We start from the raw sequence: 27,722 nt of genomic DNA, 5'->3' as shown, positions 1-27,722 counted from the left end.
CCAGGTAATCCCAGACAGCCTCAATGGCGTTGAGATCAGAACTCTGTGGAGTCTGTACCATCTGAAAACATATACAAAAAAAAATCTGGAGTGCCTAATACTTTTGCACAGCACTGTACATGTACGTACACACACACACACACACACACACACACGTACACCCAAGGAGCTACTGGCTGGGGCATCAAGCAGGACGAGAACCATTTGAGCTCTGAGTCTAGCCCAGGTTTATGTCCTTTATCTTCACAGAGATGACACAAACCAAGGAGGTTGTGAAAAGGAGGAGGGGGAGGAATGATAATGAGAATAAAAAAGAGGTGGAAGACCATTTATGCAGGTTGCAGTTTTTTTTTGTCTTCTATGAACACTATTGTTTTTTGTCTTTTATGAACACTATTATTTTGTTTGCTTTTTTCTTATCATTTGTGTTTATAAATCATCTTTAGGATTACTTGCCGATTGAGTTGTCACTGAAGCAACATTTTAGTGTATCAAAAAAAAATAAATGCAGTAACAGGGCAGGTGCACCCCACACAATAATAGTAACAAAGTCATATAAAAGTCATGTAAACTTTATTTTTCACTTTTAGTAAATATCACAATAAAAGGAATGGTGAGTTTTGAAAGGTTTTTATGATGGCTTGTCAGATCAATTTAGAAATTGCTGTTTGATTATTAGCGAGTAAATAGCACACAGTTGTCCATACTTTTTATTGGGTGTTAGCCTGTTCATTTTAATGGTTATTAGCCAGGCTGAAATAATACTTTGGTAACATAGTATGTTACTGCAACTGACAACATTCAGATTGGTGCAAGAAAGAATTTTGGTAAAAAAGGTGAGCATAGCATCTAAAAAAAATCTCTGAAAAATCTTAAAAATAACTTGTATGTTCCTAACATTGATAAACTGGCAGAAAATCTGAATTGGCTGAAGATCTGTTTCCATTTCTCATTCAGCAGTTGAAAGGCCAATTTCTATGGTGCACAGCTCTATAACTGTATGTTGTTATGAGATGTAAGTCACTTATTTCTCACAGTGGATGCATTAACAAAAATGTGTTAATTTGTAAATATTACTGAATATTTGTTAATATTTCAGATCATGTCTGAAAGCAGAAACAGTTATTGATGGATGGTGGGTTGCAGTCCATATGATAGTAGAGAGAATCTTGCCTGTCTAGTTACTTGCACCAGGCAAGTAGTGGAAAATAAAAGACATCTGCATTAACATTTCAAAGCTTTAACTTTCCACTTACAAAGTGGCTCCGTCAGCTAGTTGTGAATACTCCAGTGATGAACACAACTGGAAAGATACCTTTTAGGTAAAATTAAAAGATCTAAAGCTAAAAAAAGTTATTTGAAGTGATAATGCAAGAGCTATTTGAAACTGATGTATATACAGATCATTGAAAAATAGGGTTCTGTCATTCATTTAAAGAAGGTAAGTCTATGTGGAGCAAACAAAATCACAAAATCACTCTGACTTCAGCCATAAGCACCAGTGATGATCCTTTATGCCACAGTTTATCTCAGTCCATTTTCTTAGTTGTTTTCCTTCGATTCTGCAGTTTCCTTGGAGTAATAGAAATGTTTTGTTATTGTTATGTTTGAGTACACTTTAACTTTGCAGTATGCTTTTAATCTGCCCTCCCACTGCAGCACAATTGTATCACAACATTCTCCAATATATTGAAACTTTTTTAGCACACAAACCCTGAGAAAGGCCCATTATGTATCCCATTTTGCTTTTATCCTCCTGCTCCACAGACATAATATATAATAATTCTCCATGTGATATTTCCTCCATCTCCTTGGAAAAATGTTGTCCCATTAAAATTGTTCTAGCCTCAGAGATTTAACTTGTATAACTGTATCACTTCCCAAGAGATAACATTACTTCAGCTTTAATTATGTATGTATGTGATCACTTTATCCCAATCCATTCTCAACATGTTGCAGGCCAAAAATGCGACACTTGGTATCCATGTCTCTCATTAGTGGGTGCTTTGGGCAAATAACTCTTCATGGTGATAGCTGTAATGCACTCCAACAGGGTTCTAAATGGTCACATCAACGCCCTGTGCTGTTGTGCTATGCTCATTCAATGCCACCATGTCCACGTCACTCCTGATTCCATCACAGCCCAACTTTACTCAGCATGACTTCTCTCAATCACACTAATCTAAATACAGATTGATACACCTTATCCAAAAACTTCTGAAATCCAAAACTGAAAATTCCACAAGCACTGGGAAGGTTCCCAGGTGATATGCAAGTCTCTGCACATCACAGACAGTTCTGAGAAGTGACCTCACATATGTAATGAACAGAATTTAATGAAAAATAGAAAAACATTGCATAAAGCAAAAAATGAAGATCTCAATTGTGTAGGGTGGATTTGAAAGAGTGGATTTGCCAATGTTGGAATGAACATATGCCGCTTTAAGGTTTGCTGATCATGAAACAAGCAAAGATCTATCATGATGAATTTAAAATTGAAGATTGCTGTGAATATTCAGCAGGCTGATTGCAGAAATTTAAGAAAAGACACAGAATTAATTTTTTAAAGATTTGTGGTGATAAAGCGTCTGCTGATTACGAAGCAGTAAAGAAATTCATTGATGAATTTGCCAAGACCGTTGCAGATGAAAATCTAACACACTGAATGGCTGCATCAGTATATATGTGATGAACAAATGTAAGAAAAAGAGTTGGAAATGATGGCGATCCCAAACTATCTCATTATATATTTCAAAATTTGAAAAAAAATTTGAAATCTGAAACACTTGTAGCCCCAAGCATTTCAGATAACGGGTACTCAATCTGTACCCAGCTATGTTGGGCTGTGTGTTTCAGTTCTCAAATGTGGGCTGAAGCCAAGCAATTCTTAGAATGTAGAATGTTTCAGCACAGGAATAGGCTCTTTAGCCCCCGATGTTGTGTTGAACTAATTCCGCTAATGATGCCTAATTGTACTAAACTTTTCTGCCTGAATATATCCCTCCATTCTCCGCACATTTATATGCCTAAGGGCCTCTTAAGCACCTATATTGTATTTGTCTCCACTACCACTACTGACAGTGCATTTCAAGCACCTAGTGCTGTGTTAAAAAAGCACTTGGCCCACACACCTCCTCTGGATTCCCCGCTCACATACTTCTTAAAATAGGAGACCTGAAATGAATGCAGATGTGGCCGGACAGGAGTTTTATGAAGTTGCAATACTTTGACTAATGCAAGGCAAGCATGCCATTTATCTCCTATACCAGTCTATCAACTTGTGTGGCCACATCCAGTAAGTTATGGATTGGGATCCCAAAATCCTTCTGTACATCAACGCTTAATAGTAACATAAGAGATTCTGTAGATGCTGGAAGACTTGAGCAACACACACACAAAGTGCTGGAGGAACTCGGCAAATCCAGCAGTATCTATGGAGGGAAATGGACGGATGACATTTCAGGCAGAGACTGTTCATCAGGACTGGAAAGGAAGGGGCCAGAATAAGAAGGTGAGGGAAGGGGAATAAATACAAGCTGGACTTTTGAACACCTGACGAGAAGATTTAAACTTCTTCATGGTGGGCGTAACCTGATTAGATAAAAAATATTTCACTTTATTTCACTGTGATCACATACATACTTTAAATGATGTATGTGATCACAGCTTTACCACAATCCATTCTCAATATGATCCAGGCCAAAAATGCCCTGTGGTATGCATGTTTCTCATTAGTGCAAGCTTAAATCTTCATGATGATACACTCCAGCAGTGCTCTATATAGTCATACCTATGGTCTGTGTTGTGTTGCTTAAGATTTCCGCATGTACAAAATCTTGCATTTATGAGTTGCTGCTTCACTGCGAAGTAACTTTCCCTCCACTGAAGTTTAAATCTTCTCTTTGACGGTAGTTCAATGAGATCCTCTCTCACTGCTCCCCATCTGTGATCTAGCTTTAACTTCTCCCCCACCCCCACCTTCTTATTCTGGATTCTGCCTCCTTCCTTTCCAGTTCTGATGAAGGGTCTTAGACCAAAACATCAACTGTTTATTCCACTCCACAGATGCTGCCAGAGTTGCTAAATTCCTCCAGTGTTTTGTGTGTGTTGTGTGTATTGTCCTTTAGCACTTGATCTCTCAAAGTGCCACACCTCACACTGGCCAGACTGAACTCCATCTGCCATTGTTCTACCCATATCTGCAATTGATCCATATCCTGCTGTGCCCTTTGGTAGCCTGCTACAGGATCCACAACATCATCAATACTTATGAAATCTGCAAACTTACGAACCCACCCTTGTTTTCATCCAAGTAATTTTTATGTATATCACAAACAGCAGATGTCCCAGCATAGATCCCTATAAAGCACCACTCGTTATGGACCTCCAACCAGCATGAGACCCATTGATGAATACCGTCTTCCTTCCACGGGCAAGTCAATTCTTGTGGTGACATCCATCCTACACCTGTTACAACCTAATAGCCATTATACCGTGTTGACAAAACAAATGCATATTCTATAAAAATGAAGCATGTGGTCTAGTCCCTCCACTTTTACAAAATAGGTTATTGACTGCAATTTCCAAAGAATTTCAGTCTCATACTGAGTGCAATTGCTATAGATAAATATAGTCAAGACTTAACAGAGTTCATATCTGCTTTCCCCTGCATGAAGTGATGAGAAGTGGCAATGCATTGAATTTGTAAGTAGTTAACTGTGGGACAATGGCTGGGAATGCATTCTGACATTAATCACCAATGCAAAACATTATGCAATACCAGTGAATGTTGGCAGGTGGTGGTATTGCACTGTGGTGTGGAGAACATTTCCAGTCGTCATACTGTAGAATGCCACTGTACGGATTCAACATTGTCTATCCATTGGGCATTGTTTCACTCACAATTCCTACATACAATGTTGAGTTTCTCCTTTTTGCTGTTCCTACATGAAGGTTAGATACTTTCTCAATGTCCCCCTCCAAAGGAAATCAAAATTAGATTTTATAGTGGGCAGCACAAAAGGATGTGAGACTCTGAATGGTAGCAAGGTTATATTTTTTTGTACAACTTGTGTTTCAATTACTTTTACTTTGCTCCTGAATGTGCTAAGACTTGTTGGAGAACAGTTTGTCTAAATGGTTTAAATGTCATCGAACATCACTGCAGAAGGAAAGCTTGGAGAACATCACGGCTGTCTTGTCTCATTCTCACCTTAAAACCTTGCATATTGTACTCTAAGTAAAAGTCACTGAATAACTGGGAATGGGGTACTACATCCAGTGTTTTGTCTCCAATGAAAAGGGAAATGAGGGCCATTTTAGGATCTATACCACCAACCTGGCTAAGAATGCAGTGTGGAAAAGGAACCTTTTTAGAGCTACCAGGGAGAGACTGAGTTACTTATCTTATATCACTGTTCTAAGAAATAGGTCAATGGAGAAGAAACCATAGTTGCAGTTATAAAATTTGCATGGGACTTCTTAGGTGTAAGTGTGCAGAGAACTCTAGAACTGTACATCTCACATTTTATCTGCCGGTTCTTCATCCCAATTTCTTTGTTAAAACTTACCGAAGGAATTATTTCACCATATCGGCTCCAGAAAGTCATTTTGACCTTTTGCTTGTGGCCTGTTTTTTCATCAAAACAATGGCAGCTGTCAAATGGTGGACTGTACAGGTGAAGACTGATAGCACCCTCTGTGTGACTCTCATTCTCCACACGGTGCAGTCCAATCTTGTCTGTGATTGGTGGCGATCGGGGAGTGGACGTGAAGAGAAAGCACATATCAGTTAGTTTAGTGGAATACTTTGCAGTTTACCAAATATTTTGTTTTCTGTTTAACCTGGAATGCAAGTCTTGATGAACCCTTGACATCCTGCACAAGTGATATTGATTGTCACCAGCAGCCGTTCAGTTTCAAATAGATTCGCGGGCAATTGAAACAGTGCTATCACCCATTCACAGTGGATAGGATGTGCTAACCTTCACAAACCCAAAGGCATTCAGTCCATCCCTGCTGCCCTGGCTTTGTCATTAGTGCTCTACCACCCAATCTGATATCATCTTAGTTTCTGGGAACTATTACCCTGACATCTGTTTACATTGGGGGACTTGACATTGAAAGACAAGGAGTTAAAGCATGATGTCAGCCATCAAAAGTGAAGTTGGCGAAAGACAGGCAGCAAATTGTGACTGTGAATGTGACTGTCTAACTCCTGCTTTATAAGTCTTGAGCTGCGAAGTAAGGAACGGTAGGGTAGCTCAGCCAAGCGCAGTTTGCGTTCCTGTGCCATGTTGAAAGTGGTGGACATCTCCAGTGACCTCGATGGCCAATATGTGCAAGAATAGTCTCCAGCTCAAGTCCTGGTTATGAAGGAGCAGCTGGGGTCATTGTAGTGCATCTACAGCTTGAGAGCTTTGTAGACAGCAGGTTTGGGTCACATTGCAGCTTAACAACAGGTAGGCAGATACGGAATAGGTGACCACTGTGCAGATCTGAAGGAGCAGACAGATCCTCTTTTTGGATATTAGTGAGGCCATGGCTGCTCAGGAGTCAGAGCTGGAGGTTGGCAGCATGTGGCTCACCTACAGGAAGTAGGATGAAAACAGTAACAGGGTTTATAAGTTAGAGGGAAATGTCTGTCATTTCTGTGGTCATAGATGTGACCCACCTCCTCCCCCAGTGTTGGTATGCTGCCTCGCTGCTGCAGCTGGGGTCAAGGATATGACTGAATAATGACAGAGCAAGCTGGATGTGGGGTATGAGTGACCAGAAGTTGTGGTCCACATGAATTCCAATGACATCGGTTGAAAAAGGGATTTGGTCTTGCAAGCAAATTTAAAGGAATTTAAAGAGTTAGGCCACAACAGGTTATACTTTTAGGCTTCTCCCCACTGCCATGTGACAACTGGTATAGAAGAAGGAATACTGCAACTGGATAATTATCTGGCGGGATGGTACTGGAGGGCAGAGCTTTAGATATGAGACATCAGAACCTTTTCTAGAGTAGGTGAGGACCAATACAACCGAATTGGAAAGGTAAAGCGAAGTCAAGGTGGCGCTAAATGGTGACTCCTTTGCTCGCATCTTCGGAAACAGCTCTATTTCTATCTTTGTTATCTCTTTTTTCCACTTTAAAGGTTCTTTTGAAGACCCTGACCGAGAGATACACTCTGACTTCGGTTCTTTGCGGGAATGGGATCCACTTTCAAGGCCTCACGATTGGTCGCTTTTTGATATCCTAAGGATGCGGCCTGGAAGGGTATTGGATTTTCGTGGCTGTGGAGACGGCCTGATTCTAGGCCGGGGCCCCTGCCTGGAGCGTCGTGGGAGAACATGGAACATCAGGAGCAGCGGGTTAGCTGCCAGAGGTTGTGTGCCCAGAGAGCTGCGCCTTTCTGGTGCTGACTCTCTGGGCACGGAGCTCAGTAAAAGCAACGCAACAGACTTCTAACATCGTAAATCAGTGAGTTGTCTGTTATGTCTCTCCTCTCACTGTGAAACAGGGATACCTCTTTTTCCCTTTTTAGGGAGAAAGAGAGCCTGTGGTATGTCGAATACTGGGTGAACGGGTAGTTTTTGGGGTACTGCAAGTCTGTGTCTTTATTGAAACTTTGCTGCACGCTTGAGTGTTCTTTTTTGCTGGTGGGAGGGGGTCACTGCCTTGCTGCTGCTTGTTCTTGGGGGGCGGGTAGCTAGGGCTGCTTTGAGGTTCTAACATTTTAACTGTCATTCATTCTTTGGGGCACTCCACTGTTTTTCTGGATGTTTGCGAAGAAAAAGAATTTCAGGATGTATATTGTATACATTTCTCTGACATTAAATGTACCTATTGAAACTTATTGAACCTATTCTACCTTGGCAGGGTGGGTTTGATATCCTTACAGGGGTGGGAGTGGGGGCTGCTAGATTACTGGAGTGGTTTGGATAGGTTTAAACTAATTAGTAAGAGGTGGGGTGGTAGGAATCTTAAGGGAAGTGCAGGAAGGAGAGAACTAAAGCAGGAATTGGTAGGTTAGATAAGTAATAAGGGAAATAAATAGGCAAAGGTAAGCAGTACAATGAATCAAATGAAAAATGTTGAAAGAAACTAAACTAAAAAATACTATTTCTAGATGCATGTAGCAGCCATGAATTAATGGCAGAAATAAATGAACGGGAATGATCCAGTTGTCAATACTGTCAGAGTTCTTATTGATCTGTAAAGATGATTTACTAGCAAGAACAGATTTGGGTTTCCTACAGATAGAGTTGTTAGAATTTATAACGGCAGAGAAGGAAATGCAGATGAATGAAACAAATATATTATGGCTGCCTTCACAAAACTCTGCCAGAAGTACTAGAGAACTAAAAGTCTGAGAACTGAAGGAAATTAGAACTGACATACACAGTATAAAAAAGAAACTACCGAAAAGGTTGGTGAAACTGAAAGCTGATAAATCCCAAGGACCCGATGATTTACATTTCAGAATTCTAAAATAACTGACTTTAGAGATAGTAAATGTATTGCTTATTAACTTTGGAAGTTTTCCTGATTTTGGAATGGTTGAGATTAGAGAACAGAAAATTTGACTCCACTGTTCATAAAAAGAAGTACCACCCTGACTGACTGATAATAGTAATAAATTAATAATGTTCTGACGGAGCACCCAGACCTGCAGTGTTAACTGCTTCCCTTTCCACTAATGCTGCCGGACCTGCTGAGTGTTTCCAGCATTTGCTGCCTTTATTTGAGGCTAATAAGAGTGGAAGGGAAAACGCAGGAATTTATAATGAAGTTATAACAGGTCATCTGGAAAAGAATAACCGGATTGAGCAGAGTCAGCACAGGTCTATAAAAGGGAACTCACTTTTACTATTGGAATGGAGTTTGTGGAGGCTGTGACCATTAGAACAGATAAGGAAGAAACCTATGGATATGGTTAACTGGATCTTCCGATAAGGAGGTTGATCAACCAGGTAACAGTATGTGGAACTACTCTGGCAAGGAGTGACAATTGGTTAGCAGAGAAAAAAAAAGAAAAGAAAGGAAATAAATGGTCCTTTTCTGGTGGGCAGGTTGTGACTAGTAGGTTACTGAGAGATTGGTGCTTGTGCCCCACAGACATCTGTATCAATAATTGGGATGAAAGACCAATTACATACTTTACAAGTTGCTGATGATACAAAATGATGTGGTGTTGTAAGTAGGGAGGAGGATGTAAAGAGGTTTCAAGGGGAAAATAGCCAAGCTGAGAGAATGGAGGAAGAACACGGCAGATCGAATGTAATGGGAAAGAATATGTGTTTATGCACATGGGTGCATAAAATTGGTGGGCAAAGGCCTATGACATCATGACTGTGGGGTATCATTGGTTGCAGGTTAGCAATAAAAATGTCTGTTATTAGAAAACCTTCCATGCAAATAGTCAACGTGTCAAAACCTCCTCAAAAAAGCAGGGAAAAGAATGCTGCTTAACAACTCTTAATTTTTCTGCAATTAATACTGGCAGTAATCATTTTAAGACTAATATGTCTCAACTAAATGTTTCCTCACCACCTTAATGGGCATGTGTATATACAGCATTTGCTGAAATACATACAAGGTGCTAACATAATGTATCATGTGACATTCCACAGACCAGCTAGCTGATGAGAAATATTGACAGTATATAGAGGTTTGTGAAGGTTAAATCATTATTCTATACATGTTAGTTTTGCTGAGAATGCAAAAATGCAAGTACTCTTACTGAATTTCATTCAACTTCCTGAACTTTTATGCTTCTTCTTAATTTAAGATCTGCTACAAGGGTTTTGATTTATGAAATATGAAATATGGGTGTTTCTTTAATTATTCTGTTAGTGCTACTCACATAACTGACCACTCAAGCCAGGGACTGCAGGCAGTGAGCAAGTTGTTGTTAATACGACTGTGTGTACAATTCTTGTCACTTTGGGCATATCAGAAGTGATACTTGATATAGTGGAGAAGCTTACCACTGATGTAGGTACACTGATTTTCATGAAAGGTTTTCGACCATTTCTTGGTCAGCTCTTGGTTCTCTTGATTAGCATCTGGGAAATTAAACTGTGTTTCTTTCAGCTCTCCTTTAAGTAGCTTCAGGAAGCAATGTGCATTGGAGTGGTCATGGACACTGCTGCGAATAAACCAGAAGGGAGGTACTCAGAAAAGTAACACAGTGGCTGGCATGGTTACATTTCATTGGAACAGACAAAAGTATGAGTAGAGATAGGCCTGCCCCACTCTTCAATATAATTATTGCCTCAAGGCCTCAATTTCTCTTCTGCGCCAGTTCCCATAGTGAGAGAGTATTTACTTCTTCTGTAAGTACCTCCAATCCAGCCTCCATTGCTATGTTTTTAAACTGCAGCCCCTAACAGTAAAGGTAAATATGCTGTTTTCCTTTTTAATTACAACACTTACAGATCGATTCTTGGTGTTTTATGGACAAAATCACCCACAGATCTCTCTGCATTCCATTCATTCCCAGTCTCTCTCCAGTTAGATAAGAAGCTGCCTTTTGATTCCGCTGACCAAAGGGCATTGCATCACACTTCCCAATATTAAATTCCATGTGCCAAATTTTCATCTACTCACTCAACCTATTAATATCCTGTTCAAGTTCCAAGTGTTCTCACTGCAACATGTCCAGCCATCTGTTTTCCTCACATCAGCAAATCTGAATTCCTATAGCCTGTCCCCTCCTTTCTGCTGTTTCATGAAAATAGCCAACATAACCAAGCCTCCAACCCTGATCTTTTTATTTCCTGTTGGACAGAAGAAACAAAAGCTTAAAGACATGTACCGCCAGAGTCAAGCACAGTTTCTATACACTTAAAAATTACTTGACCCCAAAAGAGAAAATATATTAAAGTAAGAGTTCTATTGAAAGGTGATACCAATCTTCTCTTTGGCTTTCATGTACCTGCCATGGCCTTCTCCCCAGCATAGGATCAACAGGTTAAACTTTCCATTGCCTTCATCCACCAGGTTGCGAGTATATCTGCAAAAAGAACATCGATTTCATTTAATTATGGAGATTAGCTAAAAGTGGATCTTTAAAAAAATGACAATCTTCCTCCGTTGAAAGATCATGGGCCTGAAAGATTAACTTTGTTTCTTTCAGCACAGATGCTACCTGACCTCCTGAACATCTCCATTCCCAACTCCTGATTCCTCCAACTTGGATGTATTTGCTCCTGTTTCAAGTCCGCATAGTGCATTGCAGAATAATGGCTTCGTGGATCACCCAGCCCAATCCATCAACAGGAGGTGCTGCCTCAAGAAGGCAGTATCTGCCATCATGGATCCCTGCCATCTGGGTCACGCCCTGTTCTTGCTGCTTCCATCAGGCAGGAGGTAAAGAAGCCTGAAGTCCATCGCCGCTAGGTTCAGGAACAGCTTCGTTCCTACAATCATCAGGTTCTTGAACTGACTTGCACAACCTTCTGACCATGACAGTAAAGCTGAACTTGACTTTCCTGTTGCCAAAGTGAACTGAACCTTTGACTGCACCTCACCAAGTTCCTGCACCTCAATGCACTTAACCCCACTCCCTGGCTCTTGCCCCCTGCCATCTCCACCAGCTTCCATGTTCAACAGATCGTCCTTTGCAATTTCAGCCAGCTCCAGGAAGATCTTACCACTCAACTGATATTCCCCTCTCCTGCCCTGTCGGCATTTCAAAGGGATTACTTTCTCTGTGATTCTGTCATCCACTATTCTCCCTCCATCAAGTGCTTCCTATTGTGTAGCGCTTTCCCGTGCAACTGCAGGAGATGTAACACTGGTCCCTTCACCCCTTCCCTTCCCACCATCCAAGGGCCAAAACATTATTTACAGGGCAAACAGGGACTCACTTGCATTTCTCCCAACCAAGTAAACAGCATTTGGAATTTAGCAGGTGAGATTGGATAGGCTGGATTTGATTTCTCTGGAGTGAAGAGGCTGGGGATGACTTGACAGAGGCACACATAATTATGAGAGGCAAAGAGAAGATTAATAGTAGAAATGTTTTTCTACATGGTGGATATATATATATATATAAAAGAGTTTTAAGAAGAGTTTAAGATGAGAGACAGGGGGTTTAGAGGCGATCAAAAGGAAGTTTTTTCACACAGCATTGTTTTCTGTCTGGAATGCATTGCCAGAGGTGATGTAGTCAGAACCAATCCCAACATTTAAGAGGTACCTAGACTGGCACTTGTTCAGTCTCAGCACAGAAGGCTACAGATACAATGTGCATTAATGTAGATATGTGCAATGGTTGGCTGGATATGATGAACCAAATGGTACATTTCTCTGGTCTGCTGCAGGACTCTATATTAATAAATGTGGAAGACAGTGCAGAGGTGATTTTGTAAATCTGCTCTCCTATTGGGGACGTATGAATAACACGTAGTTGCAGTGCTGGCTGAGAGAAGGTAAAAGCTTTTTAATTACAGCTGACCACTCTGGAGTTAATGCAGGAAAAGATTTGTGAAAAGAAATGTAGGGGCCGGCTGGTGGCGCAATAACAGCGGGTTCGAAACCAGTCGCGTCCGCTCCCGAGTCATCCGTGCTGGGTTGAGTATCGAGAAATATAAAAGGGAAAAATAAAATAAAAGGTTAAAATACTGCGAAAATGTCTGTTTGAAGAGTGGCGCAGTCTCTCTTTCGAAAGACATCATCACGGACGCACAAGATAAACAAAGTACATGCTGCTTATCGATGACTCATTCATAGCCAGAAGCCTCACCCACTCAGAACTGATTTAAGCTTTGAAGAGTATATTCAACGTTCAAGTGAATTAATTATCACCATATACAAGCCTGAGATTTGTTTTCTTGTGGGCATACTCAGTAAATCAGAGAACCATGATAGAAGCCGGCGCACAACGGGACAGACAAACAGCCAGGTGTGCAAAAGACAACAAATGTGCAAATGCAATAGTAAAATAATAATAATGATAATAATAATCCAGAATGTGAGACAAAAAGCCTTTGAAAATGAGTCCATAGGTTGTGGGAACAGTTTAGTGATAGGGCAAATGAAGTTGCGTGAAGTTATCCACTCTGGTTGAAGAGCCTGATGGTTGAGGGGTAGTAACTGTTCCTGAACCTGGTGGTGCGAGTCCTGAGACTCCAGGTACCTTCTTCCTGACGGCAGCAACGAGAAGGGAGCATGACCCAGGTGATGGGGTTCCCGATGATGGATGCTCCTTTCCTGTGACAGAGCTCCATATAGATGAGCTCACTGGCGGGGAGCGGAGGGCTTTGCCCATGATGGACTGGGCTGTATCCTCAACTTTTGTAGGATTTTCGTTCACAGGAATTGGCATTTCCATACCAGGCTGTGATGCCCCCGCCACCGGTTACAGTCATTTCCCCCGCGCATGATTTTGTTTACAAATGTAATATATATGTAGTTGTGCACAAACAACAGGGGGCACTCCTGATACAGCAGGCATCATTCATCCTTAACCAATTGTATGAGATCTTCCACACTTTGCTATCATGTTTATAGAGTTATAAAAACAACGAGACAACTCTCAACATGCGGAGTTAAGGCCATAAAGCTTATCAAAGTCACTTTAGCCTTCTTGGCAAATGGCTGGAGTGTATCACCCTTTTCAAATGTTTCTTTCATCTTCCGGAACAGAGTAACACCATAAGTAGCTTTTTCAGTGTCTTTCACGGAATTGTTCCTGCAATCTTGATGGTTTCATGGCTTCATTGGACAGCATAGTATTACAAAATGATTCTTGTGATGCGTCTAATGTGGTAGTATAGTGGTTAGTGCTTGTCGCTCTCACTTTCAGCTGAATGTGTAAATCTCTCCCTGCCAGTCCATAGGCTCTGCAACAGCCAGCCCCATGTAGTGCCTCCTTGCTGGTGACACACGGAAACTGAACTCAGGCTGACCTACGGAGGAGGGAGAAGGAGATCTGGCCATGCACACATAGCATGCAGACCCACCGGTGGGTGGACACACCCTTGTGCCCGAGAACCAGGTCCCCAGCTGTGGGTAAATAGCCCCACTACATTGTAGGCAGGCTCGCGAGAGACGAAGGCTACGGGAATGGACCCAGACTGCAAATCCGGAATGGGGCGCTAGGGCGGCTGGATGTCATTGAACATGCTTCCGGCTGCTCCTGCAGCCCAGTTGGTGCCGAAGTTTCCTTTGTACCAAACGTTTGAGGCCGAGAGGGGGATCTTGATGACTGGGGGCATCTCAAGATCTCCAAACCTTACACCCAAGCTTGTGATGATGATCGTCATCACCCACTGTCCTTCGAGAAAGGCAGATGTCAACCATTAACAACCGGACACATGGGGCGTCGCTGACCTGACGGGAACGGAATAAAACCGTACTCCAGGTATGTAACATCGTTTTGACGCACTTTCTGGAGTTACTGTTTCTTAGCAGGATTAGAATTCAAGGCTCCACCGCCTTCACCCACCGAGATCACGCTGTACGTATGTATGCATCATTAACAGGGCTAAATTAAAATAAAAACAATGACGCAACTGGGGAATGTTGACGAAGTCAGCGAGTTGACACGGCCGGTCATGTCTTGTGCATCAAGTTAGGGTGCCGCTTACTGCCCCCCCCCCGAAGAATCTTGAACGCCGCCTGCGGACTTCTATTTCCCCTAACGCCCCTTAGGGACACGTAACCGCCTCCGTGGGAATCACTGGCCTAGCGTTTATTGTCTCCCCCTCCTTTAAATTCTGCAACAGTTTTCATTAAAGTCGGTGACTGTTGTCTCGCTTCAGCGTCCTGCTCGGAACTTGGGCCACATCCGAACGTTTTGACACTTTCAGTTTGTCTCAGATTTCCAATTTTTTAAAATTAAAAGGAAGTACCTCAGTCGGATATTTCAAGCAGGTTTAAAACAATAATTTCCTTTAAACAAAATCTGACTACTTAGTTGTTGCGCAGATGACTGACACCGTGTGACTAGCTCGTTGGGCGAGAGATGAGATGGGAAATAGAACTACATGATCCCTGATGTAGTTATTACGCATTCTGTTGCTGAGTATTCTGTTACCGCAACAAGACTTTGACGCTGTAATTTTCATAAGGTACTTAAATTTATCTTTGACGAAGTGTCGGTATTAGGGTAATGCTAGACAACGGGGTGACCCGTTGGGGCACCCTTTGAGAGAAGGGTAGTGAGTCTGATGTGACCAGAATGAACATTAAATTTTCCTGAATGCTATTGGTATAGCTTTGCTTTGGAAACTGAAGTAGAAAACCTCAGTTTATTAAAGAAGAACTACCGTAGCAAAGCAAATATAGCTGTTCCTCATTTAATGAAGGGCACTTGATGGCATCATTTCTGGTTTATCTGCCACCCTTGTGCCTCTCATTGTCATTCTGGAGAAGTGCAGCCCTTTCATCCCCCGTCTCTTCATCTCTTCTGCTGTTTGTTGTTTGTCTCTGATCCTGGAGACGTGCATGCCTCTCCTCCTCTGTCTCATCTTCTCTCATCTTTTTTTGTCCTGGCTCTTTGATCCTGGAGTCGTGCAGCCCTGGCCTCATCTGATTCTTGTTCTCTCCCTCTCCTTGCCGCTTCCCGACGACGTTTGGCGCCACCTCTTGACCATAATGTTCCCCTTCCCTTTCCACGCGGCATAATTAGGCTGACCATTTTTTTTACCCTAATGCTGGATAGAAGATACGAAGCACTGACACCAAAGGATGCTGATTATTCTTGATAATGTGGTTGGTGCTCTCCTAAATGGATGTGATATAGTCACCGCTGTCCTTTGACTGCAGCAAAGGGTTTTATGGGTGTCTCGGAGTACGTACGTCATTACAATAAGATTTAATTATCTCTTACTGGTGGGTGGCAGCTAGATCAGTCCCAATCCTGCACATGCTGATGGTGATCAGCAGAATGTGACCTGACCCCTCGAAATAGAGCTGCCCTGCCCTTTTGGTCCGGTAGGTGTCTCTGCTGAGGCTGGCCGTGCGCATGCGTCGGGCTGTCGCGTACGGATTTCCATGATGGCCGATGGGGTCTCGGGTGAAAGCCAGCCTGTCTATTTTTGGCGAATGAGCAATTTTATACGAATATATAACCCTGAACTTTGCCTGCATTCTGTAAGATAGCGCATTTTAATTCGATTGAACAAAAAAAGTGCCGCTGTAATGCACCGTTTGCGCTAATTGGAGGTCACTAACAGACAGACAGAGCATGAGAGTAGTATACTGAGTAGATGTCTTGCTCCAAAAGAGCAATTTAAAACCGTGGATTCCTCTAACTTCGTTTTCAACGCCTGGAATTATAATGCAAAATCTCTAAATCCTGCATTGCTCCATTACAGTGTTTGGAGAATGCAAAATGCGTGGTTTGTTTAAGACGAAGAACACTTGACGGGTGTGCACATATTCGGCATCTCTTGCTTTCATTTACTCTAATACCAGTTACTAAAATAAATGCCATACCATATTATATCCCGACGATGAATGCAGCCCTTTCTCCTTAAACAACATAAACAGCTTCAGGATTTTTCAAGTGGGATTAGTGATTTCTTTTTAAAAGTACCTCTTTCGAATGGTATCACCTGTGCTTCAAATATAATGAGGTTTTATTAATAATAAAAATGTAATGTTGCGCCAAAATTATTAGTCCCACTCGCAAAGCCAATGTAGTAGGCACTTTAACAAACTTTGATTGTTACGCTTAACCTTGGATTAGTCAACCAATCTAGATTTCACCCATAAGCAAACGGACGTGTGAGCTGGGACAACAGAAAGAAGCCGATTATAAACTGCTGTTACATATGACTGTGAAATTCAATCAATTCATAACAAGGAAAAGAAAATGTTTCGAAATTCATTTTCAGGAAACAAGCATACACAGCCCAGTGTTCCTGATTCTAACCCAGGTTCCGAAGTCTAACTCTAGAGAACTTTTGAACTGAAACAAAAACATTGCAACATCCTCACACCAGATTTCTTCTTTCTAATTTATGATCTATCTGTGCAGTTTCTGAAATTCCAAGACAGGTTTCCGAGGCACTGTTGAGACTACCGCTCTGCAGAATACCTTCTGCCTATTTCTATTAATTTAAATTGTTACCTGTGTTTGTCGAATTTTGCGTATTTGGACCAGTCTGCGGGGTTACTTTTATAAGATTCCATCAGCGTCTTCACCTCCTCCACATTGATTTTATCGCTGGAGAATATAATATGGAGTTGTTTGATCAGGGCTTCAAGAGTCTGAGGTACCTGGAGTTCTACCTGAGACATATTGCTGTCTTCTTGATTCTTGTCCTCTCGGTGGGCAGATCTGATTCAAAAACGAAATGTGAGACGAAGGAGCTGCAGAAACGTTTATAAACAGTTTGGGCAAAGGTATGGGCGGGCCTTAGAAAAGAGGGCGGAGCCGGAATGCATTAAATTGGCTCCTGTTACTTAATCGCCGGCAACAATTGACTCATGGAACCTGCATTCTGAGCCATTGACTCAAAATATGGTCCGCAGGTTCGCTGAAATATGTCTTTGTATCAAAGTAATCTCAAATTATGCTAAAAGCGCTTTGAATTTGTGACTGTCAACACATCCTCGATGACGTAGTGAAATTGTATAAATTATTTACATTCTCCAGGTTCTAGGATATGGAATGCATTCCACAGCTACGGCAATGACTATATTATTTCACTTTTAAGGGATTGTAGGATTCGCCTTCCCGTAATTTATTCTGTTTAATGGAAAAGGAAATCGGCACGTCCCAGTCTCTGGACTTTGGACTTGCTTCATCTGCAGAGCGTGTGCATCACGATCACTATCAGTTAACCATGCGAAGCATCTGGTCTGCAGGTTGACAGAAACATGTTTTTGTATCAAAGTATCTTAAATTGCGCTAAAAAGCGCTTTAATTTTTTGTTGTTTTTAACGAGCCTGACGGACACAGTGACATTTTATAGTTGAATTGCATTGTCCAGGCTCTTGAGAGAGATACTGCTGAAGAGCCACTGCGCAGCAATGATACTCAGCGAAATGTAACATGTAGTCTCACTAATCTAATCTATTAATGGATTGTAAGATTCGCTTTCCCATAATTTACTCTGGCTGATGCAAAAAGAAACCAGCATCTCCCAGGCACCAACGATTTGGATTTCCTTTATTTCTGGTGCGCTAAATAATTGACATGAATACCACAAACACCATCCGTTATCCAAGCATGAAAAAAGTAATTTGACTTCAAGCACTTTATTTTATTTACGGATTGCCTTGCACCCAGAATCACCCATTAAAAGGGGACTTTTTGTTTCCCGAATTACACCTTCCCACTCTGCATCGCTGCTGATGATTAGCTGCTCATCACTCCAACACGGCCCCCGCCTGAAGGCACACTCCCGATCGCATGCAAACAGCAGGAACGCGTATTGGGATTGCTAGAGTGAAACAGAGGCTTAGAGGCGAAGGTCAGAGATGGGCTGGATTCAGGAAATATAACACTACTTTGTGGTTACTGAGGAAGGGTGTTGGTGCAAGAATCTGACAAGACTGTATGTTGCAAAGTATGGGTGCAGATGGCTGGGATTTTGCCTTAGCAAGAGAGACCCAACCAATTAAATCTTGGATGTCACCATTTGACCAGGTACGTCATGGAGATCTGTACATATATGCTGACATATATGTATATTCTTGTGTCACAGAATGACGCAACTTGGAAACAGACCCTTTGATCATCTCAACTGAATTAGTCCCGTTTCGAGTCATAGGGTCATAGTCATTTGCCTGTATTTGACCCATATCCCTCTAAACCTTTTCTATTCATGTATCTGTCCAAGTGCCTTTTAAATAACATCACTGTAATTGGCCCTACAGCTTTATCCAGCAGCTTGTTTCATCTACCCGCGCAGCTTCTGTGTGAAAAAGTTACCCTTTAGTCCTTTATAATGGCTCCCCCTTAAAAGAATGCCCTTTACTTTTAGACTCCACTACCTTGGGAAAAAATTGCAGTCATCGGAATTATCTGCACAGCTCATGATTTTATCTCGCTCTGTAGGGTCACAGACCTTATATAAGAGAATGCTGTCCTTGGACTACAGTGTAACATTCAACTCCATAATTCCCTGCAGGCTTGACAAGAAGCTCAGAAACCTCATCCTTGACGCTGCCTTGTGCAGCTGGGTCCTGGACTTCCTGCAGATCACCGGCAGCTGGTAAGAGTGGGCCCCGTCACCTCTGCCCTCCGACACAGGAGCCCCCAGGGCTGTGTCCCAAGCCCCTCCTTTACTCTCTGTACAACCATGATTGTGACACCACTCACAGCTCCAATCTGCTAATTCAATTTGCAGATGATGCTAGATTCATTGGCCTTATCTCAAAAATCATGAGGCAGCCTGCACAGAAGAATTCATCACCTTGACACAGAGGTGTCAAGAAAACAACCTCTCCTGCAATGTCTCAAAAAGAAAGGAGCTGGTTGTGGACTACAGCAGGAATGGAGATTGGCTCATCCCTATTGACATCACTGGATCTGGGGTTGAGACGGTGAACAGTTTCAAGTTCCTTGGTACACACATCACCGAGGATCTCACTCGGTCTGGATGTATGGGCTGTGTGGTGAAAAAAGCACAACAGCACCTCTTTCACCTCAGACGGATGAAGAAGTTTGGCATGAGTCCCCAAATCCTAAGGACTTTCTGCAGGGCTACAATTAAGAGCACCATGACTGTCTGTATCACTGCCTGTGCTTCCCTCAATCGCAGGGTTCTGCAGAGAGTGACGCAGACAGCCCAGCCCATCTGTAGATGTGAACTTCCTACTATTCAGGACATTTATAGTGACAAGTGCATAAAAAGGGCCCAAAGGTTCATTGGGGACCCGAGTTACCCCAACTACAAACTGTTCCAACTGCTACTATCCGGAAACAGTACTGCAGCGTTAAAGCCAGGAGCACCAGGTTACGGGACAGTTTCATTCACCAGGCCATCAGACCGATTAATTCACGCTGACATAATTGCACTTCTAACCTACATTGACTGATCTGTTGTATAACTTACTGAACATAATATTTATCAGAAATGACTATAATTTACACATTGCACATTGAGACGGAGATGTAATGTAAAGATTTTTACTCCTCACATATGTGAAGGATATAAGAAATAAAGTCAATTCAATTGACATATCCATTTTGGGAAAAAGTGTCTGACATTTAACTCTCATATGCTTCTCATAATGTTTTTCGAGGTCACCCCCTCTGCTTCCAATGCTCCAAAGAAAACAATCAAAGTTTGACGAACCTCTCCTTATAGCGAATGCACACAAATCCATGGAACTTCCTCGTGAATTTCTTCTGCACTGTGTGGTGGTCACAATTGTCCCTGTTACTGCACCTGTGGCCTGACCAAAGCTTTCTACAGCTGCAATATTATTCCCAAATTTTACACCCATTAATTACTCCAACTGCTGAAGGCAAGCAGGCCACATTCCCTCCTTACCAACCAAACTACTTACGTTGACACTTTCAGAGAATTATGGCCTTGCACCACAATATCCCTCTGTACCGCAATCTTCATGCTATTTACTCACACTTTCCTCTTGCATTTGAACTCCTTTCATATTTCTCAGAGTTAAGCTACATCTGTCATTTCTCTGCTGAAAATATCGACTTATCTATATCATGCTGTATCCTTTGACAGCCTTGTTTTTTAATCCATAAATCCACAAGTGTTGGAGTTATCTGTGGACTTACTCAAGTCATGTCAAGGTTATTGTCATTTATGTCATGGTCCGATCCATGAAGTCTGCATTCCAGATCACCATCCAGTCCATTGATTCCTTATCCAGGTTTTCCTGTTTTCCCTTGTTCCATTGGGTGCCTTAATTGAGGCACCTGATTCTTCTTGTGGGCTGGCACATAAATACCTCTCAAACCAAGGATTCCCTGCTGGACTGTTCCCTTCCCTTCTCCTTCCTTCTGAACGTTCGCCTGCCACCTCGTCAGTATCCCCATCAAGTTCAATTGCCGGAGTGAGACCAGAGCCTTGCCATGCCAAAAGAAGAAACTATCTATGGTTGAGTTTGGAATTGTCTCTTTGTGTCTCCGTGTTTAGTGTACGTGTTCTGTGTACGAGTCCCGGCCCTACAGCCCTGTCCAGAGAACATCTTCAGTTTACCCGGGGCAGCGTTTCAAAACGTCCCCCATGGGAAAGAGCTTGTCGTGGTTCATCAAAGCCAGTTGTGAGAAGATAAAGAGAAGTGGAACTGCCTTCATGGAAGGAGACAATAGACAACCGTGGACTTGCTCTTCAGGGCTAAGATTTGTAAGCCCGCTGATAAATGGCGAAGCACAGAGATAGTAAGGAGTTTAGTTTTAATAGAAATTGCTGCTTAATACTTACACGTGAATTTGTCTGTTATTGTTATGAAGCTCTTAGAATATTCCTGCCCTTTTGAAGTGCTCGATCTGATTGAATCTGTGATCTTTGAATTTTTGTTGTCAGCAAGTCCTCAATAACAAAGTGAAATCTTATAAATGATTTACGCCTTCCAGTTTGTATTATATCAGTAATGTTGTTTCACTATTTAGGGATTGTAGGTTTCACTTTATGGTAAGTCACTCTGGTTATCAGAAAAGGAAATTAGCAGGCCCAGGCACCTGGTATTGTGATTTCATGCATCTCTGGTGCACTGGATCCAGAATCACCCATTAACAGGGGACTTTTTGTTTCCCAAAATTACATCTTTCAACTTTGCATCGCTGCTGATGCTTTGCTGCTCATCACTCCAACAGGGGTCCCGCCTGAAGGCACACTCCCGATGGCATGCAAACAGCAGGAATGCGTATAGGAGCTGCTAAAATGAAAGAGAGGCTTCCAGGTGAAGGCCAGAGATGTGCTGGGTTCAGTTAATATAACACTACTTTGTGGTTACTGAGGAAGGGTGTTGGTGCAAGAATCTGCAAAAGACTGTATGTTGCAAAGTATGGGTGTAGATGGCTGGGATTTTGCTTTAGCAAGAGAGACCCAACCAAGTAAATCTTGGATGTCACCATTTAACCAGGTACATCATGGAGATCTGTACATATATGCTGCCACATATGTATATCCTTGTGTCACAGAATTATACAACTTGGAAACAGACCCTTTGACCATGTCAACTGAATTAGTCCCGTTTCGAGTCACAGGGTCATAGTCATTTGCGAGTATTTGACCCATATCCCTCTAAACCTTTTCTATTCATGTATCTGTCCAAGTGCCTTTTAAGCAACATCATTGTACTTGGCCCTACAGCTTTATCCAGCAGCTTGTTTCATATACCCGCACCCCCTGTGCGAAAAAGTTACCCTTTAGTCATCCAAATTATCTGCACAGCTCATGACTTTAGAAACCTGTATAAGGTGACTGACCTTCTATAAGAGAACATTGTTCTGCATTCAACACCATAATTCCCTCCAGGCTTGACAAGAAGCTCAGAGACCTCAGCCTTCACCCTGTCTTGGGCAACTGGCCCCTGGACTTACTGTCAGATCACCGGCAGGTGGTAAGAGTGGGCTCCCCCACCTCTGCCCCCGACCCTCAACACAGGAGCCCCTAGGGCTGTTTCACCACTCACGGCTCCAATCTACTAATTAAATTTGCAGATGATACTACATTCATTGGCCTTATCTCAAATAATAATGAGGCAGCCTATAGAGACGAAGTCATCACCTTTATACAGTGGTGTCAAGAAAACAACCTGTCCCTCAATGTCTCAAAAACAAAGGAGCTGGTTGTGGACTGCAGGAGGAATGGAGATAGACTCATACCCACTGACGCCAATGATCTCGGTTGGAAGGGTGAACAGCTTCAAGTTCCTTGGAGTTCCACCGAGGATCTCACTGGGTCTGTATAACGGCGCCTCTTTCACCTCGGTTGGTTGAAGAAGTTTGGCATGAGTTCCCAGATCTTTAGGACTTTCTATAGGGGCACAGTTGAGAGTATTGTGACTGTCTGTATCACTGCCTAGTATGGGTACTGTACATCCCTCAATCGCAGGGTTCTGCAGATAGTGGTGTGGACAGCCCAGCTCATCTGTGTATCTGAACTTTGCACTGTTCAAGACATTTACAATGACAGGTACATACAAGGGGCTCAAAGGATCATTGAGGACCTGTGTCCCCAACTACAAACTGTTCCAACTGCTACCATCTGGGAAATGGTACCACAGCATTAAAGCCAGGACCAACAGTCTCCAGGACAGTTTCTTCCAGCAGGCCATCAGACTAATTAACTCATGCTAACACATTTGCATTTCTAAACTATATTGACTGTTCTGTTGTATATCTTACTGTACATAATATTTATTAAAAATTACTGTAATTTGCACATTGCACATTCAGACGGAGATGTAATATAAAGACTTTTACTCCTCAAGTATGTGAAGGATATAAGAAATAAAGTCAATTCAATTCAATTCACCCCAGAATCTTGTATACTCCAGGTAGAAAGGTCTCAATCTGTTAAGTCTCTGCTGGTAAGCCAAGCTCTCCAGCACCAATAACATACTCTGAATCTTTTAAATACCCTTTCCAGGTTAAAAGACGTCCTTCCAAAATGCACATCTACATGCGCACATGCATTCAGACCTGTATACACACATCCGTATATGTAGAAGTTCACGTGCACATATTTACACAAGAGTGTGACTTCATTCACACTCCTCACTTCCTCCCACACAAGTTTACTCTCATCTCACTATTGCCAACCCACCTCTGACATCACCCCACACAGAAGTTAAAGGGAAACACAACGACGTTTGTACGTTACTTCCTCTGTTATTACAAAAGTTATTAGTAACTGAAGGGAGGCTAGCTGCATTGAAGCCATCCCCTGCCACGACCCCTTCTGCCCAGAGGTCAGTGTCTCATTTGAACTGATGGTCAGAGAAGCCACCAAGTTTCCACCGGAACTGCAGTAGCTACCCAAAACCTACCAGATATTTCCTTAACAACCCCCCACCGATCGGATCTGCAGATCCTCATTGTCCTCAGAGAATTAAGGCAGAGCAATGTATCGCCTTGCAGGAGAGTCAATGGCGGGAGGTGAGAAACAAGAGTGTGAAGAAGATCGGGGATGATTACACCGTGTCCTTAAGCCTGAAACAGTAGCCTGCTGTCCAATCTCGGCCACATGGGTACAGTTTTGTGTTCTGTGGCGGAACATCGAATACAGAAAAATGCAAGACAGGAGCAGGCAGTTCAGCCCATCATGTCTGCACCAACCACGATGTCAATCTAACTCATCCCATCAGCCCACACATCCTTCTATTTCCTCCCTATTCTTACGCCTGTCTGAATGCCTCTTAGAAGCTGTTATGCATCAGCTTTTACTACTCTCCTGTCAGCACGTTTCAGTAACCTACCACCTTCTGTGTAAACAAAGGAATGTCTCATAAATCTCCTTCAAAAATTTGCTTTCTTAATTTGACCTATGTCCTCTATTTTTTGATATATCCATTTTGGGAAAAGGTCTCTGACATTTGACACTTTTCATAATGTTATACCAGGTCAGCCCCAGCTGCTTCCAATGCTGCAAAAAAAACAATCAAAGTTTCACCAACACCTCCTTATAGCTAATGCACTCAAATCCATGGAACTTCCTGGTGACTTTCTACTGCATTCTCGCTGAAGATTACACATCGTTCCGATAGTGTGGTTGTCAGAATTGTCCGCATTTCTCCATCTGTGGCCTGACCAAAGCTTTCTACAGCTACAATATTATTTCCAAATTTGATACCCATTAATTACTCCAACTGATGAAGGCAAGCATGTCACATTCCCTCCTTCCCACCCAAACTACTTACGTTGACACTTTCAGAGAACTATGGCCTTGCACCACAATATCCCTCTGTACCGCAATCTTCCTGCTATTTGCTGCACTCTTTCCTCTTGCATTTGAACTCCTTTGACATCTCACCCTTCTCTGGATTAAGCTACATCTGTCATTTCTCTGCTGAAGATATCCACTTAATCTATATCCTGCTGTATCCTTTGACAGCCTTGTTTCTTATCCATAAGTCCACAAGTGTTGGTGTAATCTGTGGACTTACTCAAGTCACTTCAAGTTTATTGTCATTTCTGTCATGGTCCGATCTGTGAAGTCCGCATTTTGGATCACGGTCCGGTGTGTTGATTCTCTATTCTGGGTTTTCCTGCTTTCTCTTGTTCCATTGGGTGCCTTAATTGAGGCACCTGATTCTTGATGTGGACTGGCACATAAATACCTCTCAAACCAACATTTCCCTGCTGGACTGTTCCCTTCCCTTCTGCTCCCTTCTGAACCTCCGTCTGCAACCTCATCAGTATCCGCATCAAGTTCACCCGCTGGAGTGAGACTGGAGCCTTGCCACGCCAAGATAAGGAACCATTTATCATTGAGTTTGGAACTGTTTATTTGTGTCCCCGTGTTTAGTGTCTGTGTTCTGTGTATGAGCCCCGACCCTATGTCCTGTGTCTCGCAAGGAGGGGTCCCGGCTCTGTGTTCTGAGTTCCTGTGCTCAAGTCCAAGGCTCTGTGTTCCTGTGTTCTAAGACCAAGTCCAGGTGCCGTGTTCCAGCCCTGTCCATGTCTGAGCTTCATGTTCTCGTCCAGCCCAGGATTACCTCACCCAGCCCGGTGCTGGAGATTCCTCGTCTTGTGCTAGATCATCCCCATCTGAATTCTTGGCAGTTTACCTCAGCAGTCATCCCGGTCCTGTGTCCTAGAAAGGGTCCCGGCCCTGCATTCCAAGGAGGAGTCCTGGCCCCGTACCCAAGAGCCTAACCAATCCGAGTCAAAGAGCCACATCCTGCGCTGGAGGTTCCTCGTCCTGTCCTGCAGCCTCGTCCTGTCCTGTAGCCATGTCCTGTCCTTGCCAAGATCCTAGTCCCGGGTCCTAGCCCAGGCCCGGGTTCCCAGTCCCAACCAAGACCCAGGTTCCTGGTCCTTGTCCAGACTCTGGTTCCGGAGTTCCGAGTTTCTCGTCCAGGCTCCTTGTTCCCAGTTGCATGTCCGGGTCCCGTGCTTCTAGCCCAGGCCCTGAATCCTAGTCTCGTCCAGGGCCTGTGTCAATGTCCAGCGTCGTTTCTTCCTGACTCCGTTTGCTTTCTTGACAAACATAGAAACATAGAAACATAGAAAATAGGTGCAGGAGTAGGCCATTCGGCCCTTCGAGCCTGCACCGCCATTTATTATGATCATGGCTGATCATCCAACTCAGAATCCCGCCCCAGCCTTCCCTCCATACCCCCTGACCCCTGTAGCCAAAAGGGCCATATCTAACTCCCTCTTAAACATAGCCAATGAACTGGCCTCAACAGTTTGCTGTGGCAGAGAATTCCACAGATTCACCACTCTCTGTGTGAAGAAGTTTTTCCTAATCTCGGTCCTAAAAGGCTTCCCCTCTATCCTCAGACTGTAACCCCTCGTTCTGGACTTCCCCAACATCGGGAACAATCTTCCTGTATCTAGCCTGTCCAATCCCTTTAGGATCTTATACGTTTCAATCAGATCCCCCCTCAATCTTCTAAATTCCAACGAATACAAGCCCAGTTCATCCAGTCTTTCTTCATATGAAAGTCCTGCCATCCCAGGAATCAATCTGGTGAACCTTCTTTGTACTCCCTCTATGGCAAAGATGTCTTTCCTCAGATTAGGGGACCAAAACTGCACACAATACTCCAGGTGTGGTCTCACCAAGGCCTTGTACAACTGCAGTAGTACCTCCCTGCTCCTGTACTCGAATCCTCTCGCTATAAATGCCAGCATACCATTCGCCTTTTTCACCGCCTGCTGTACCTGCATGCCCACTTTCAATGACTGGTGTATAATGACACCCAGGTCTCGTTGCACCTCCCCTTTTCCTAATCGGCCACCATTCAGATAATAATCTGTTTTCCTATTTTTGCCACCAAAGTGGATAACTTCACATTTATCCACATTAAATTGCATCTGCCATGAGTTTGCCCACTCACCCAACCTATCCAAGTCACCCTGCATCCTCTTAGCATCCTCCTCACTGCTAACACTGCCGCCCAGCTTCGTGTCATCCGCAAACTTGGAGATGCTGCATTTAATTCCCTTATCCAAGTCATTAATATATATTGTAAACAACTGGGGTCCCAGCACTGAGCCTTGCGGTACCCCACTAGTCACCGCCTGCCATTCTGAAAAGGTCCCGTTTATTCCCACTCTTTGCTTCCTGTCTGCTAACCAATTCTCCACCCACACCAATACCTTACCCCCAATACCGTGTGCTTTAAGTTTGCACACTAATCTCCTGTGTGGGACCTTGTCAAAAGCCTTTTGAAAATCCAAATATACCACATCCACTGGTTCTCCCCTATCCACTCTACTAGTTACATCCTCAAAAAATTCTATGAGATTCGTCAGACATGATTTTCCTTTCACAAATCCATGCTGACTTTGTCCGATCATTTCTCCGCTTTCCAAATGTGCTGTTATCACATCCTTGATAACTGACTCCAGCAGTTTCCCCACCACCGATGTTAGGCTAACTGGTCTATAATTCCCCGGTTTCTCTCTCCCTCCTTTTTTAAAAATTGGGGTTACATTAGCCACCCTCCAATCCTCAGGAACTAGTCCAGAATCTAACGAGTTTTGAAAAATTATCACTAATGCATCCACTATTTCTTGGGCTACTTCCTTAAGCACTCTAGGATGCAGACCATCTGGCCCTGGGGATTTATCTGCCTTCAATCCCTTCAATTTACCTAACACCACTTCCCTACT

General features: G+C 42.9%; 1 protein-coding gene and 1 long non-coding RNA gene across 4 annotated transcripts in view; one reads left to right on the top strand and one right to left on the bottom strand.

The window, feature by feature from the left end:
- LOC134337346 (uncharacterized) overlaps nt 1-27,722 on the top strand; it is a 47,535-nt gene that overhangs the window by 11,400 nt on the left and 8,413 nt on the right. The window contains exons 2-4 of one of the 3 annotated variants that reach the window (XR_010015969.1): nt 7,143-7,468; nt 11,130-14,360; nt 19,084-21,311. This is a non-coding gene — a long non-coding RNA (uncharacterized LOC134337346). Of the gene's footprint in view, nt 1-7,142; nt 7,469-11,129; nt 14,361-19,083; nt 23,845-27,722 lie in introns of those variants that run through there. The other 2 variants (XR_010015970.1, XR_010015968.1) reach the window with 2 other exon arrangements.
- Nucleotides 573-17,450, bottom strand: LOC134337344 (cysteine dioxygenase type 1-like). The gene is made up of 5 exons (XM_063032270.1): nt 17,076-17,450; nt 10,929-11,006; nt 9,979-10,139; nt 5,571-5,740; nt 573-1,572 (listed from the first exon to the last, which is right to left on the bottom strand). Exons 1-5 carry the CDS (start codon nt 17,243-17,245, stop codon nt 1,543-1,545), a joined length of 609 nt encoding a protein of 202 aa, XP_062888340.1. The 5' UTR covers nt 17,246-17,450; the 3' UTR covers nt 573-1,542.

Source organism: Mobula hypostoma, chromosome 24, assembly GCF_963921235.1.
Source record: "Mobula hypostoma chromosome 24, sMobHyp1.1, whole genome shotgun sequence".
Classification (NCBI taxonomy): domain Eukaryota; kingdom Metazoa; phylum Chordata; class Chondrichthyes; order Myliobatiformes; family Myliobatidae; genus Mobula; species Mobula hypostoma.
Note: the sequence above shows the minus strand (reverse complement) of the source record. Positions and strands in the feature narration are given on the sequence as shown.